Source organism: Macadamia integrifolia, chromosome 5 (assembly GCF_013358625.1).
Source record: "Macadamia integrifolia cultivar HAES 741 chromosome 5, SCU_Mint_v3, whole genome shotgun sequence".
In the NCBI taxonomy this organism is placed as follows: Eukaryota; Viridiplantae; Streptophyta; class Magnoliopsida; order Proteales; family Proteaceae; genus Macadamia; species Macadamia integrifolia.
Genome location: NC_056561.1, coordinates 5038721 through 5054464, shown reverse-complemented (window position 1 = coordinate 5054464; position 15744 = coordinate 5038721). Strand labels below are relative to the sequence as shown.

Genomic DNA, 15744 nt, shown 5'->3' with positions numbered 1-15744 from the left:
GATAGTAATGTATGGAACAGGTACATTGAGTAGTTATAGCTTCCATCAGATAGATACTACAGTAGAGTATACAATGCTATTTTCCAACTCCTGGTCAAACCATAGATGGGTTTAAAAGGGAAGAAGTGTTATCATAATTGTTGGTGTATGATGTCTTGTATTCCGTCGCAGTTTAATCCAGGGAGTACTGGTGCAGCACCTAGACAGCCAGGACGGCGGTCCCGCTAGCCGGTTAGCGGGCTGTGGGGGTTGCAAGGGGGGCAGGAGGCCCCCCTGCACAGCAGGAGGTGTAGGGGGGCGCAGCCCCCCGCTCGAATTTTTTATTTGAGGGCAATTGTAATTTAATCCGGATTAGGTTGGAAATTGTAATTTGATCCGGATTAGGGTTTTTTCCGCTATATATTTGTAGCGAGGGTTTCTTTCTCTGTAATGCAAGCAATACGGAGAGGTGTGAGGAAGAGCATTGTAACCCTATTCTCCATTGATAGTAAAGCAGGATCTCATCTCACCGGGGACGTAGGCAACCTTGCCGAACCTCGTAAAATCTGTGTGCATTGTTTGTTTTGTTTTTCCATTATCTTCTGTATCGTTTTAGGGTTGCGTTTCCACATGATCTTCATGTATTTAAGGAGTAAATTATATTTGTCTTTGGGCAGGTTTTGCTGCCAGTCACGGATCTTTCAACCGACTTACTCGGTTGTTGTTTTGTTTATAATTACAGTAGGGAAGGCCCATTCATGACCTCCTGGCTCCTAGAGCCAAATAGGAGGTCAAGTGTTGCCTACTGGTGTAAGAGGTGAATTTATTTCAGCCTCAGGTAATGGCAAGAATAGAAGAGAAAAGCAATGATTTGAGGAAAAATAAAAATAAAGAGGATGGAGAGGGAATTCTGTGTAGGGTAGGGTACATTAGCACATAGAAACCTATCCCTGTAATTAAATGAAAACAGAGGGTGATTAGAAGATAGATGAGAGAAAAGACAGGCGAGGATTTGAGACAAAGAAAGGTGGGAGGGGAAGGGAGGGGAAGATAGGGGTTTGTGTCGTAGACTCATGGTAGCATTCACATGGGAAGTTTATTGTGGGACATACTCTGTCTTGTTTCTTTCACTATTTTAAGAATGAAGACCAAGCAAAAGCAGAACTAATCCTTCCATATTAATATTAAAATGAATAGTTTATGGGACAATGATCTTTAACAAAACTAGAAAGAAAGAATTGCATGAACAAGAATATAGACATGGTTTATTAGTTTGTAATTATATAAAATAAGGAAAAAGAAAGAAATAAGAAAAGTGCTCTCTGCTCTGTCTTTAATTAACAACCCACGCCTTAAATAAATGAATGAACTTGATAAAGTTTGTTAAATTTTACAATCCCATTCACATTTTGATGGATTCCTTTACAACTGCTGAGCTGCACACAACACCATAGTCCACATTCAGTCCACACGGTTTAACAGTAATAAGTAATAACAATCTCTATATATAAATACCAAAATGGTGGGTGCGGTGTGAACTGTGAAGAGTCCAAGAAGAATGGACCCTTTCGTTGCAGAGTGGTATCTACAGACCCAGTAGATCAGAACAAGGAGCGAAGCAAGCACCATTTCCCTGGCTTCTTTCCCCTTTCATCTTCCCCAAAAACTTTCATATTTTTGTTTGTCTGTCAAATTTCCCTCCACAGTCCTCACAGAGGGTCTGAAGCATAGATTTTTCAGTAAGAAGCATAATGGGAATTTACTCAGTTTCGAAGTTGCTTTCCTTTTCCTTCTTGGTTTTGTTTCTGGGTTTGGTCCAGTGTAGTGTGACTTACGATCGGAAGGCTATTATCATTAATGGGCAGAGGAGAATCCTAGTCTCAGGCTCCATACACTACCCGAGGAGCACCCCTGAAGTACTACTTCTATCCTTAAAACTCTCTTCATTTCTTTTAAGCTTTTTCTTTTTCCTTCTTCACTACAAATTGTAGAGCTTCTGCGAATTATTTTTTCTGTACAAATGTATATAGTCTTTTTCTTTTATTAAATCTGTGTTTATTTCTTTTTTCTAGTCATATCTTGTTGTCTGAGGGAAAATGGTTTTGGTGTAGATGTGGGGAGATCTTGTACAGAAAGCTAAAGAAGGAGGGTTGGATGTTATAGATACCTACGTTTTCTGGAACGTACATGAACCTACTCCCGGCAATGTACTTCACTTAATCTCTAATGTTTTGCTCTTTTATATTTCCCCAATCTTATCTCCTATATTTTTCTCTTACATTCGGTGTTTGTGGTTTTGTTTTTGTGCCATATGCTGGTGGGTTTCAGTACAATTTCGATGGAAGATACAATCTGGTTCAATTCATAAAGACGGTGCAGAAAGCAGGACTCTATGTTCATCTTCGGCTTGGCCCTTACATTTGTGGAGAGTGGAATTTTGGGTATCCACCATTTTCCCCCAGATCTCTCTCTACCATTTTTACTTAGTTTTTAACAGAGCTGCTTACTTGATATGATGAGATATCTATTTCTTCATCATCTTATTGCCTTATTTTCTCAGTATAAATGCTTTAAATGAGATGGGTCTTTATGCAGAGGGTTTCCTGTTTGGTTGAAGTATGTTCCTGGTATCAGCTTCCGTACGGATAATGAACCCTTTAAGGTCTCTTTTTCCTCTTCATACCTTTAAAAAAAACTATTATTGTTGGTTAATTATCATTTACACCCCCCCCCCCCCAAAAAAAATGTTGATTATCTATCTCCATTCCTTCCAATAACACAGAGGTTGATGTCTGTAGAAATATGTGTAAACTGAGGTGAATATATGTGTAAACTGAGGTGAATAAAAATTGGTTTTTATGTACTGTCCTTCCCGCCTGTTGTAGATGGCAATGCAAGGGTTTGTCCAAAAGATTGTATACATGATGAAGAGCGAGAAGCTATTTGAGTCCCAGGGTGGCCCCATTATTCTCTCCCAAGTATGTTTTCTGGGTCTCTAGTGCTGTTTCTATGATCAAAACTATACATAAGTTTTCAGTAGTATTCTTGGTTTCATAGACCAGATGCCACTAGCTGAAGAAGAAGTTAAAAAAGCTCGATGCAACTATTTTAGCATAAACTTATATGTTAATACAATTTTCTTTTGCGCCTGCAGATTGAAAACGAGTATGGGCCTGAAAGAAAGGCATTTGGAGCTGCTGGTTATGCATATATGTCTTGGGCTGCAAATATGGCTGCGGGATTAGGCACAGGGGTCCCTTGGGTCATGTGCAAGGAAGATGATGCCCCTGATCCGGTGGTAAGATATCTAGTGTACTTACTCACCAGATATGGTGTTCTTGTTATTTAATTTTTGGGTGGCCCTATAGGTTTCTTGATCTTATCAATTTGTTTCTAGTTTGTGCATTGGTGATCAACCCTTTATCTTATTGTACCTATTTCTAGTTTCACTCCCATTTTATAAACCTATAAAAAAGATATAAAAAAGAATCAGGAAAAATGTGTAAACAAAGGATGCTTTAACTAGTTTTTAGTTTCCCATTCTTGGAAAACTAGAAGTTTCTAAATCTCTCTCTGAATTGTGGTGGCAGATAAACTCATGCAATGGTTTTTACTGTGATGCTTTTTCTCCGAACAGACCTTATAAGCCTACACTGTGGACTGAGGCTTGGAGTGGCTGGTAAAATTTGCTTATAACTAGCCCTTGAAATTTACTATTTAGTTGAATAAGTACACTTATCTCTCCAGATTTATTGTTGTTGATCCCAATTAAAGGTTCACGGAGTTCGGTGGTACAGTTCACCAGCGGCCGGTTCAAGATTTGGCATTTGCAGTTGCTCGCTTCATACAGAAGGGAGGCTCATTTGTTAACTACTACATGGTTAGTTTTTTTTTCTTCTGGTTTGACTCCCACTCTTCCATGGTTTCTTATGCGAAAGGTCAGTTCAATATAATGAGCTACTATGATGATTCACCAGTACCATGGAGGCACAAACTTTGGGCGCACTGCTGGAGGTCCTTTCATCACTACCAGTTATGACTATGATGCACCCATTGACGAATATGGTGAGGAGCTGAGCTCGTCTTTGTAATGCAAATTGGCAATAGTGCACCTATATGCTTTGGCATGAGATAAAGGTTAGCCAATTGGATAATCTAATGGATTTCTTCACATTTCAACTTTCATAGGCTTGGTCAGGCAACCTAAATATGGACATTTGAAGGAGCTCCATAAGGCTATTAAACTTTGTGAGCGAGCTTTAGTTTCAGCAGACCCTATTGTTACTTCTTTAGGAAGTTACCAGCAGGTCAGTTGGTTCTCATTGTAGGAGTTCTTTTCTCCTTTACAGTAGGCGATGATTCATCATCACAATTTCAGCTTCTTATCAACTGATTCGACTTGTTCAGGCTCATGTGTTCTCTTCTAAGTCCGGAGATTGTGCAGCTTTTCTTGCGAACAACAATCCTAATTCTGCTGCAAGGGTGATGTTCAATAACATGCATTACAACCTGCCACCTTGGTCCATCAGCATCCTTCCTGATTGTAGAAATGCTGTCTATAACACTGCAAAGGTTAGTGAAAGAGACTATTTTGTGGGAAGTTCCATTAGCTTCAAATCAGTTTGTTGCATTATTTCAAATACCCCCTGTTCCATTAGTGCAGCGTGGTTGATTTTTCAGAATGAAGCTAGATCAGTTCATTATATTATCATTTTTCAGAAAAAAATTATGCAGCAGAACATGCTGAAATGGCATCTCATTGTTTTGTTTAAACAGGTTGGAGTTCAAACATCACAGATGGAAATGTTGCCCACCAATGCTGAGTTGCTGTCCTGGGCAATGTATGACGAGGATGTTTCTTCACTTGATGACAATTCAGTGACGACTGCTAATGGTCTTTTGGAGCAGATAAATGTAACCAGGGATACAAGTGATTATCTGTGGTACATCACTAGGTGAGGTTGATTGACTTACATTGTGGTACTAGATCTCTAGTGTCAATTGGTATGAACAATCTAGGTGTAGCACAAGTGTGAGTACTCAGATGGCAAATGTCCATTCTTAAGCACCATATCTCTTGGGTGAATTCTTTCTGTTTTAGTTCCAAAAAATCACCGACTCCTATTATGAATTTATGGTGAAGGATGGTCATTTGGAGTTTTAATATGGAAATGTAGATTAATTGAATGATTATGGAAAATATTACTTCACAGCCCCCCAGAAAGAGATTGAGAATAATCTTGATACTTTTGGCCTTCTGGCCATCTCTAAGTTCTCTCTTGGACCATTTTACATATTTTGTTCTCAACATCCATATCAGAGTTGAAGTAACACACTATAGGAGTTTTTCCCAAAGTATATGTCACAAAAAGTAGAATAGAGATGACAGCTCTTTTCTTTGTGACACTATATATCAGAGAATCAGACAGATTCCCTTGCACTTATGTGTGTGAGTTAACTTTTTGCATCATTGTGTTTTCAGTGTTGAAGTTGGTCCACAAGAATCGTTTTTGCGTGGGGGTGAACCACCAAGTCTCACCGTTCAGTCAACAGGGCATGCTTTACATGTCTTTATCAATGGGCAGCTATCGGGTGTGTTGGATTGCCTTCTCCTAAACTGAGTAACTATATTTTGCACCCAGAATAATAATATTACCATCTTCTGGTCACAAAATTGATAAATTGCTATTCCCTAATTACAGGATCTGCCTTTGGAACTAGGGAGAACAGGAGATTCACATTTACAGGAACGGTTAACAACCTGCGAGCTGGAACAAACCGAATTGCACTCCTCAGCATGGCTGTTGGATTGCCAGTTAGTCCCCTACCTTCATTATGTTCTTGTTGCAATTCAAGGATTAATAACTCAATTTTGGAATGCAACTCTACAAGCATTTGAATTGTGTCGAAACCTCTCAACCACCTGGGCCATTCCTTGTGTTTGATGGAATACAAGATACCAATTCTAAATCCATCCATCACCATCGAGGATTTCCTGCTGGTTTTGAGTTGACATGGTTGATTAATTAAACAATTTTTTGATATTAAGGATTCTTAAACATTATGGCCATTTATATTTCTAACTACATTTATTGATTTCTCATTTTTGAAGAATGTTGGAACACATTATGAGGCATGGAACACTGGAATCTTGGGTCCTGTTGTGATGCATGGTATTGACCAGGGGAAAAGAGACTTGAGTTGGCAGAAATGGTCCTACCAGGTAAAAAATTCTTACTTCTGAACTCGTCAATAATGCTATGGGTATTTCAGTTGTTTTTTTATTGATGGATTGTTCTTAAAACAGGTTGGTCTGAAAGGTGAGGCCATGAATCTTGTCTCTCCAAATGGAATTTCTTCTGTTGAGTGGATGAGTGCATCATTAGTTGCACAGAAGCGGCAGCCATTGACATGGTATAAGGTAAGATTACAGTGAAAGTAAGAGTCCAAGCTAGTGCTGCATTTTATTTTACATGCAGTAGGAGTTTTGCTAACTCTTTGTGCAACTTCCAGTCTTATTTTAATGCTCCTGAAGGAAATGAACCGTTGGCATTAGACTTGGGGAGTATGGGTAAGGGCCAAGTATGGATCAACGGACAGAGCATAGGTAGATATTGGACTGCTTGGGCAAATGGTAATTGCAATGGATGTAGTTATTCTGGAACGTTTAGACCTCTCAAGTGTCAATCTGGATGCGGCCAACCAACCCAGCGATGGTAATCATCTTTTCCATTTAAAAGATTCACTATTGCATTGATCTTCATCTGATATTTGACATTATGGCCTATTTGTTATAATGATTTCCAGGTATCATGTACCACGCTCTTGGTTAAAGCCTACCCAAAATCTTCTTGTACTTCTCGAGGAACTTGGTGGGGATGTGTCAAAAATTTCTCTTGTGAAGAGATCAGTGACCAGTGTCTGTGCTGATGTGTCTGAGTGGCACCCCAACATTAAGAATTGGCATATCGAGAGTTATGGAAAATCACAGGAGTTCCACAGACCAAAGGTTCACTTGCGGTGTGCAGCAGGACAGTCCATCTCTACCATCAAATTCGCAAGCTTTGGCACCCCTTTTGGGACTTGTGGAAGTTTCCAGCAGGGAACCTGCCATGCTCCAACCTCATTTGCAATATTAGAGAAGGTACTCCATACTCCCAACTGCTTCCTGACTGAATAGGGTAATAATGAATGTGATGGTGGGCTGTGGCCAGTAAGGTTCTAGATTTCAGTTTCGAGTGGGGTTTTGGCCATGGTTGAAACCGAAATATACTACCAATGGTTAGATTTAAAGTTTCAGGAAATTCCTAGTTGGGGTAGGAATTCAAGAAACCAGAAAAAAGATGGGATTTTTATGTTAAGAACAGAATCAGAACTAGATTTTGATCAAAGAGAGAAAAAGAATTGCAAACATGATTTTTTCTTCTCCATTGATTTACAAAGTTTCTAGAAACCCATCAATGGGTTAAAATAGTCTTTTGAGGCCCAACCAAACAATCTGAACTGCATCAGCAATGGTTGAAATGGCACTGAAATATGGTCTGTTTTGATGAAAAAATAAAAACATTGACGACCTTTAATTTGCATACCATTTCGTTTCGACAAGTGTCAAAACGAAATATTTCGTTGACATTTCAATCAACCAATCCACACAATCTCATCAGATTGGTTGGAGCTGAGTTAACCATGTGTCCAATGCTGCAGCTTATATTGCTGTCACTAAATGGTGATTGGACGACTGTTCACCTAATAATACGGGCAATAAAAAGAAAAAAAAGAGCTTAGAAAATGGGTGCATTAAGCATTCTAAAGTTCAGCTATGGGATAGTGGTGGGTCCTTTGAATTGACTTGTAAATCACAATATGAACGGCCGCTGCACTGATAATATTAATACCCATGGGAGGTAGAATTTTATCCTGCCTGTGTTTAAGCTAGAATCTAAATCCCATCTTGTGGTTATTTTAACAGAAGTGCTTAGGGAAGGAGAGATGCTCAGTAGCCATATCCAACAGCAACTTTGGAGCTGACCCATGTCCTAATGTGCTGAAGAGATTGTCTGTGGAAGCTGTTTGTGCCCCAACAACTGTGCAGGGGCACAGTTAGGAGGGAAGTAATCCAGGAACGTCCCTACATTTAAATACTGTTCTTAGATTAAACTGTATAGTAGTGCTGGCAAAGGAGGAAGCTACAGAGGAAACAAGCAAATAAAGAAGAGGAATTGAATTGTGAATGAGATTCTTGGGAATGCCAGTTTCATTTTACTCATATTTATATGGAGGAAGATAAGAGACTGTTTGAAGCTGCAGATGTTTGTGTTCTAAATTTATGGGTCAACATTGTGTTTCTGTATAATAGGGGTTCCTGGGATGGTGAGAATAGGGTAGGCATCAGGACCCTGTGTTACGGAGAGGTACCCAGTCGATTTCAAGTTGTGGTCTTCTCCGGGCTCTTAACCAGAAAATGAAGAAAATGGTTTGTTGTGATGATGAATTACTGGTTTACATTAAAATTCTTCAGTTTTCCATTGTTGGGGAAATCAAACCCCTAGTCCCTCTTCAAGTTATGCTTTATATAGATTGTGTGATTGAATTCTTGTGATGAAGACAATGAGGGCTCAAGTCCTCTCTATTGAAATCAAGATTCATTCTCTCTCTCTCTCTCTCTCTCTCTCTCTCTCCATCTTTTGGATGAGTATGCATGCACTGGGTATTTGGATTGCATCAATGATGAAGGCAGTAATCCTTTATAGAGCTGTCTCAAATAGAAGCAAGGTTTAAGAAATCAGAAACATGTTGGGTGAATTGACTTACTCAAATTGGAATCAAAAGACCTGAACAGCCAGTTGAACAAGAACCTTTTAGGAGATGGAAATGGTTGAAACTTGAAAGGAGGGTTGGTTTGTCAGGTCTGCAACCGGTATTGTAAAAACATATTTGCCAAACCTTTTTGCATTGAGGTTATGTTTGGTTGTCAAGAAATAAATATAAGAAAAAAAGTCAATAAATAAATAAATTTGTGAGAGATGTAAAATAAAGACACTAAAATTTCAAAATCTACTCCTTTTTCTTTTGATTCCTTCTTTTAGTGGAGGTCGATTCTTGCCAATTCAGAATGGGACCAGGATGAGGAAGGATGGCAATGAAATCTTTCTATAGAAGGTTAGGTCCACCGACATGCTTTTGTTAGGTCCTCTGTTTGGATTTCTAGCACCGACTCTGCTCTACAAATCAGGAGCTATGAAGAAGCTTCTGGATGTTGGTACCCCTAGCTGCCCCTATGGTGTGTATTTGACCAAATAGTGTTGAAAGATCAAGATGCTTTCCAACCTGTGATGGGTTGGTGCAGGCTGCTATAGACAACAACAAACAATATTCAGAACTTTATCTCTTAACTTAATAGGATCTGCTGTATAGAGATTCTAAGTAAGGATAAACACGAGGATTTATCCCAAAAGATTAACTGAGCTATGACTGTTAACTTGATGCACCATTACAATTTAGCCAGACTTATAATGAATTAGATCGGCCAAATTAGTCGATCCAGATTGGAAACGGTCAAGAACTCAAGATTGATCATGATTCCGACTGATATGAATTGGATGACTTGTGTCCGATATTTAGGTTTAAGGCAGATTACAGCTGATTTCAGCCGATCCACAATGCAATCGGTTCCAAACTCATTCCTATGGTAAGGCAAAGGAGTAACAAAAGCTTATGTTGCGTGGATGAAAAGTAGCAGGGACCTTCTGAACTATTTAGCCAAATGGCTATAGCATAACTGCAAATGCTGCCAAAAGGTCAGGTGATGATGGCAACCATACCATATAGCCTTCCTGCAAATGCTGCCAAAGAATAAAGGCCACAAATTGGGGTCCCCATCTATCACGAGGAGTAATTGTCACGAGTTTTCTTTCATCCATGGTGACAGCTCCCAGATTTATCTGAACTATTTCCTTCTACCAACACTACAAAAATAACACTCCACCCCCCCCCACCCCCCCCCCACCGGCCCAAAAAAAAAAAAGAAGAAAAATTCAGGGTAACATTTTCACAAAAATTATTTAATATATAATCCATCTACCGAGCTTCAATTCAAGATTTGGCCCAGCAATCCAGAATCACCTCTAACAATCACATCTTTTCAAGTATATGTAGAACAGAAGAACATGCAGAAACAAGACTTTTGGTCCCAAAACCTTTACCGATTTTGGCTAATATATATATCTCATTACGGTTCTAATTTTTGTACTTGGAGTAGTAACTATAACCATGAACCATACAACTTCCATTACTATTTCAGTCATAGAAAGCCAGGTTTTATAGAATCCACTGCAGTTTTATAATATATACTAAAAACACTAGGGAAATTAATATTTTATGCAGCAGCATGCAGTGCGACCTTCTGGTGCAGCTCATCTTTCTTTGCACCCACAATCTTGTCCACTATCTTCCCTTCTTTCAGGAACACGAAGGTTGGCATAGCCTCCACTGCCCAGTCTGTTGCAATGGACTGCAAATGACAATTTTTTTAAGCAGTAGTAACAATAAATTCGGATCCCAAACAATTGAATGTAACATCAATAATAGAAATATTTCCGATTAAAAAGAGATGACAAGAGAGTAAATTAAATCTATTTACCTTCAGTTCATCCACATCCACCTTGAGAAAAGTGACATTAGGCAGCTTCTTGGCCAGCTCAGCCAAGATAGGGGCCATAATACGGCATGGTCCACACCATGATGCAGTGAAATCAACAACTATCTGCATAAATTGATCAGTAGGGAACTTCAGTAAGAGTGTTAATACAGGAATGCAGCCTGCAGAAAGTACAGAATTACTTTGTATCTACAATGGTTTGCAAAATGCAGCTGGCATTTGAAAAGAATCCTGCCTATAAGTTCGCTAAGCAAGACACAAGTAGAATCATTTTCTCTACAATTAGTTGGTCAATGCTGATATTATTAAGGTACCCTAAATACTAGTGCATTTTTCAGATATCTAGCTCATAGCAGGATAAAATGCTCACACCCAACACTTCCCTGTGAGATCATCAAGGATATGGAATTATCAAAAAATTGAGAAAAGAACATAGAAGGCCTACCCAACCTAGAGGAATGCGTAAGTTACACTGACATTTGTTCCCAAACACAATAAATGGTCTGTAACTTTATGTACCTAAATGACACATTGAGAACCTGTTGGTGAGTTTATAGAGCCATGGAATGCAGACATTTAATTAAGGATATCAATATTTTTGCCCCTCAAGAACAGAAATGTTCAATAAAGACAAAATAACCTTGAACTTCCTCATGGACCACTTATTCAACCCATAGCCAACAACTCAGCTTCAACTAGTAGTTTTACATCTCTAATGCATGGGAAAATCTCTGATGGTACATTAAGGCAAAAGCATCTTTGGAGATACCCAATGGTAAAGAATCTTCAAGGACAAGCAAGCCAAGTTGTACCAATGGTGACAAGTCTCACAAAATTGCAGAGGAACCTCTCATTTCACTCTTCCCATTGACATCACAAAATTGCATTAGTTGTTCATTTTAAAGGAGAGTGTCCGTTTTCACGAGGGCAACTTGAGCCTCCATGTCTTCTAATGGTTCCAGCCATATAGTGAGTTAAGTGAAAGAGTAGGTCCAGATCTGATGCAAAATGAGAGTGTAATAGCTATCAAAGAGACCACTTTTTGAGTATCATTTGATCCAAGGATCTGATGAATTGAATAGTCTGATTCAATGAACCGTGAAACAAAGAGCAAATAGACTACCATCAAAATTATCATTTGCCAAATCATTGACCAGTCAACATACTGTTTGGACAGTCCAGTTGAACCATCAGAGGCAGGCACCCAAAGCATGTTGAACAGATAAAATCTGGTCAGGAAAAAACAGCTAGCGAAAAGAGTTATATGCAGAATAGATCTATAAAAGAATTATCCCATTTGTCCAAGAAAGTCAAGAAACAGATACCTTGATGTTCAATAAAAGTGGGATTTAAAGATTCATAATTTGTTACAACAAAGCAAACCACGTATTCTCTACTACTTTAGTACTATTTAGGATCCAAGGACCAGTAAAATGACCAATTTAGAGCTCCCAAAGGAAAAATGAAAATTAGGTGCCTTGTGCTACGCTCAAACAAAACTAGTTATACTATCCACAAAAAAGAAAGAAACTAGTTATACTATCCACAAAAAAGAAAGAAAGAAAAGAAAAGAAAAAAAAAAAGGTATACTTCGTGGCATGATTTGAAAACATTAAAGAGGAGACATATACTAGTGCAATGCAAAGCGAAGTTACCACTGATTGTATTAATTCAGCAACAAAGAATTTTGAAGTAATTTATTTGGCAGTGATTTGTCTAACTGGTATCACAACTACTCTAACCAGATATACACAGAAGACCTCTTTGATACAAGCCATGTAATCAGAAGTAGACAATTTTGATAATCCATTAGATAGGGACCCTCTGGATTCAACAGATATCAGATTCTAAAATCCAACTCAGCATTATGGCCCAACACATATTAGATCTTCTGCTTATATCTTTACCCCTTGAAGTTCTATGTTCTTTATTTATTTTTTTTAAATGGTCGGACCAAGTGGTTTTATTTTTCCATGTGGTGACAGATTTCTGGTTTTTTCTTTTGTTTCTAGGCAATAAATTTCATTAAAAAAGGACCACAAAAGGTACAAAAGGCAAAAACAATCACAAAATAATCCATCAACCCCCCACCCAGTGGCCAGGAAACCAGCAACTATAAAAGAAGTAAAAGCAAGCCTCAAAAAATAAACCATAGAAGTGGGAACAATGCCCCATGTCACTAAACTAAAAAATGAAAAAAAAATCACAATCCAAGAGGAAACACCCAACACCTCCCAAGCCCCACAATGCAAACAAATCCTCAAGTGCCCAACAAGGACCAATAATTGGCATCCCAAAAGTATACGAGCACAGAACTTTTGAAGCGACAAGCAAAGATCATGCAGGAGTTGTGAGTACAAAGTGAAGTAACCAATGCATGAACACCTTAAAGCGGCAACCATGGCACATGTAGAAGATCCCACTGCCACCTATATTTCCATGCTTGGTGGGCGTAGCCAGCACACACACATACAAAACTTATGCACGGGAAATCTATTGGTGGCAGTTGTATGAGTGTATCACAAGTCATAGTTTACACAAGCACCGAAGCACGTGGATTCAGGTGAATGTATTTGGGTGCAGATATGCAACTCAGCTAATATGGACGAAAGAACAATGCAACGTGGACAGATCATGCAGAAACTTCATACATAAAACAGCAATTCACAACTTACAAGAAAGCAAACTATATTTAATAATCAAATGCATTCCCTGTCAATAACCTATAAAAACAATTAGTAACGAATCCAGTTAAGAATTTGCAAAGTTGTCCTAAGAATTTTGAATCTAAACTGCAGTGAACAAAGCATAAAGTTAAATGGTGAGGAAATAAAGTGGCAAAGCATAATAAATTCAAGTATTAAATTCTAATAGTGAAATATGTAGTCATTGCCACTTCGCCTATCAAAAGGAAAAAAGTAATATTGGAAGTTCAAAAATAATGTTAATGCATGGAGGAGAAGCATTGTGGTTCTGATTTGCAAAAAAAAAAAGTTATATTCAAAGATACAACAGCTATAGAAGCATAAACAAATGAGTCATACTATGAAATTATGAGAGAGGATTATTAGAACCCACTTGAGTGTATGATCATATATTCAAAGCTTCGACAGGTATAGAAGCATAAACTAATGAGTCATATTATCAAATATCATGGAGTAAGAATGACAGACCATATCCTAGATTTGGCAATGCAAAAATAGGATCATACCATTCAAATAAGATTATACATTCAAAGATGAATGGCTAAAAGGATAAAAGTAGGAGTATAAGTTCAGAAATGGAGCATAAAGGAACAAGGTCAGTCTATTTTGCTCTATAATCATCAAAGTAATAATCCACTAAAACCAAATGCTCAGTAAGTAGCTGTAAGTAACTGGCAACTTGATTCGTACATCATACGCTCAACCCACATCAAGAGGTTTGTTTGTCAGCAAGAGGACATGTAAGAGGTTTATCTGTCAGTAAGATTCCACATATAGAAGGTTTTATTCATCCAACTCAGGCACGTATGGATCTTAGAAAGGATAAGCAGAGATATCTGTGAGAAAGTAAAGGGCAACAAACACCAATTTGGATCTAAATATACCAAGAAGAATGAAATCAGTGTTACTTCCTTTCCTTTCACTTAGAAGGAACCTGCGTCCCTGCCTCTTAACAGATCCATGTAACCAAAAAGAAATCACCCAGACTTCAACACCAATAACAAAGAGCCGGGCCATCAATACAATAAAATCGATAAAATAAAGGCCTCAGAACCAAATCATCGGCCAGAATACTCGGAGATCTATTCCATCATAGTATTAAAGATGAGCAGAACGCCAATCAGAGAGCAAAAGAGGAAAAATAATTCAAACAGATCATCTAAACTCACAACATGAAGCTCTAAATCAGAAACAGCAAATGAATCCGATATAACAAATCATACAAGACAGTTTCATAAACACATACGCTCAGCATCAGAAGAAGAAAAAAAAAATCAAATTAAACCATAAAACCAAAAACAAAAGCAGACCCATCATTTCAATTCAATAGATATCCATCACGAGGGCGAGATTTACACCGTATAAAAAAGAAACCCACGCAACCCTTCAGGCCTATTCCCACCGTCCAAAAGAAAGTCAAAAACAGAACAAATCGAACAAGTCTTAACTCAAAACACTACGACTCCTGTAACAAAATCACAAAATCGAACCAAAATAGAAGCATACCAGTTTCTTGGATTCATTTCCCTTCTGAAGCTGTTCGTTCCAAGCTTCAATGGTGTGACAACCGAGCACTTGTCCCTCTTCTGCCATCTCCTCTTCTGTTCTTTATCTCTTGGGAAAGGAAAATAAAAAGTGAAAATCTCACCAACCTCAACACCAAAAACAAGTATTCAGAGACTCAAATCAAAGCTTTCTGTGGCCGGGTGAAAGCACCCACTCCCATATATATAGGTGCGTGCGGCGCTCAATAGCGATTGACGAAGCTATCCCTACACAGAACCTGAAATAACGAGACTGCCACCGGAAGACCAAGCGCGTCCTCTAATTTCTCTTGGAAAGAAGTAAAGAACTCCATGGACAAGCAAGCAAAGATGATCTCTACAAACATAGAACAGAGAATAAACAGAAGCTGGTCGAACCCGGAGTTGAATCCAAATTGTCCAAGACGATTTTGAAGCAAAATAATAAGATTGCCATCAAAGACCAAGCACGTATTCTTATTGCATTTGGGAAAAAAGTGGAAAATTTTCATTAACAAAGCAAAGATAATCCACAACAAAAGACTAAAACATAGCATTGCTACCATTAGATGTCTATCGTGGAAGGGAAGGTAGTTTTTCTTCGTCGATGGAGATGAAAGTCTATCAAGGATTCATTAGTCCAATTATGATGGACAAAGAATTCTACATTCCCTACAAGTGAAGGATAGCTTTTGCCATATGAAAGTTTCATCAAAATCGATGTTGATTGATTGTTGGATAAAGAATTCTACATTCTCTAGATGTGAAGGACAATTTTTGCCTGAAGTTTATTTGATCTTGATGGTACTTCTGGAAATTTTGACAAAGTCAATGTTGATTGATTAGTCCATATCCATTCTATAGGGAAACTTCTACATGA

At 38.3% G+C, this 15744-nt stretch overlaps 2 protein-coding genes across 2 annotated transcripts; one reads left to right on the top strand and one right to left on the bottom strand.

Annotated features, from left to right (window-relative positions):
- Window positions 1-1496: 1496 nt before the first annotated feature.
- Window positions 1497-8633, top strand: LOC122079675 (beta-galactosidase 3-like). Its single transcript, XM_042646349.1, has 19 exons — window positions 1497-1895; window positions 2091-2186; window positions 2308-2420; window positions 2575-2641; window positions 2865-2957; window positions 3134-3277; window positions 3570-3658; window positions 3754-3859; window positions 3957-4044; window positions 4168-4286; window positions 4387-4551; window positions 4756-4934; window positions 5462-5571; window positions 5682-5794; window positions 6092-6202; window positions 6287-6400; window positions 6493-6695; window positions 6787-7123; window positions 7949-8633. Exons 1-19 carry the CDS (start codon window positions 1731-1733, stop codon window positions 8081-8083), a joined length of 2547 nt encoding a protein of 848 aa, XP_042502283.1. The 5' UTR covers window positions 1497-1730; the 3' UTR covers window positions 8084-8633.
- A 1527-nt stretch (window positions 8634-10160) lies between these two features.
- On the bottom strand, window positions 10161-15058 carry LOC122079676 (thioredoxin H-type-like). The gene is made up of 3 exons (XM_042646350.1): window positions 14848-15058; window positions 10619-10741; window positions 10161-10489 (listed from the first exon to the last, which is right to left on the bottom strand). Exons 1-3 carry the CDS (start codon window positions 14932-14934, stop codon window positions 10355-10357), a joined length of 345 nt encoding a protein of 114 aa, XP_042502284.1. The 5' UTR covers window positions 14935-15058; the 3' UTR covers window positions 10161-10354.
- Window positions 15059-15744: the final 686 nt, after the last annotated feature.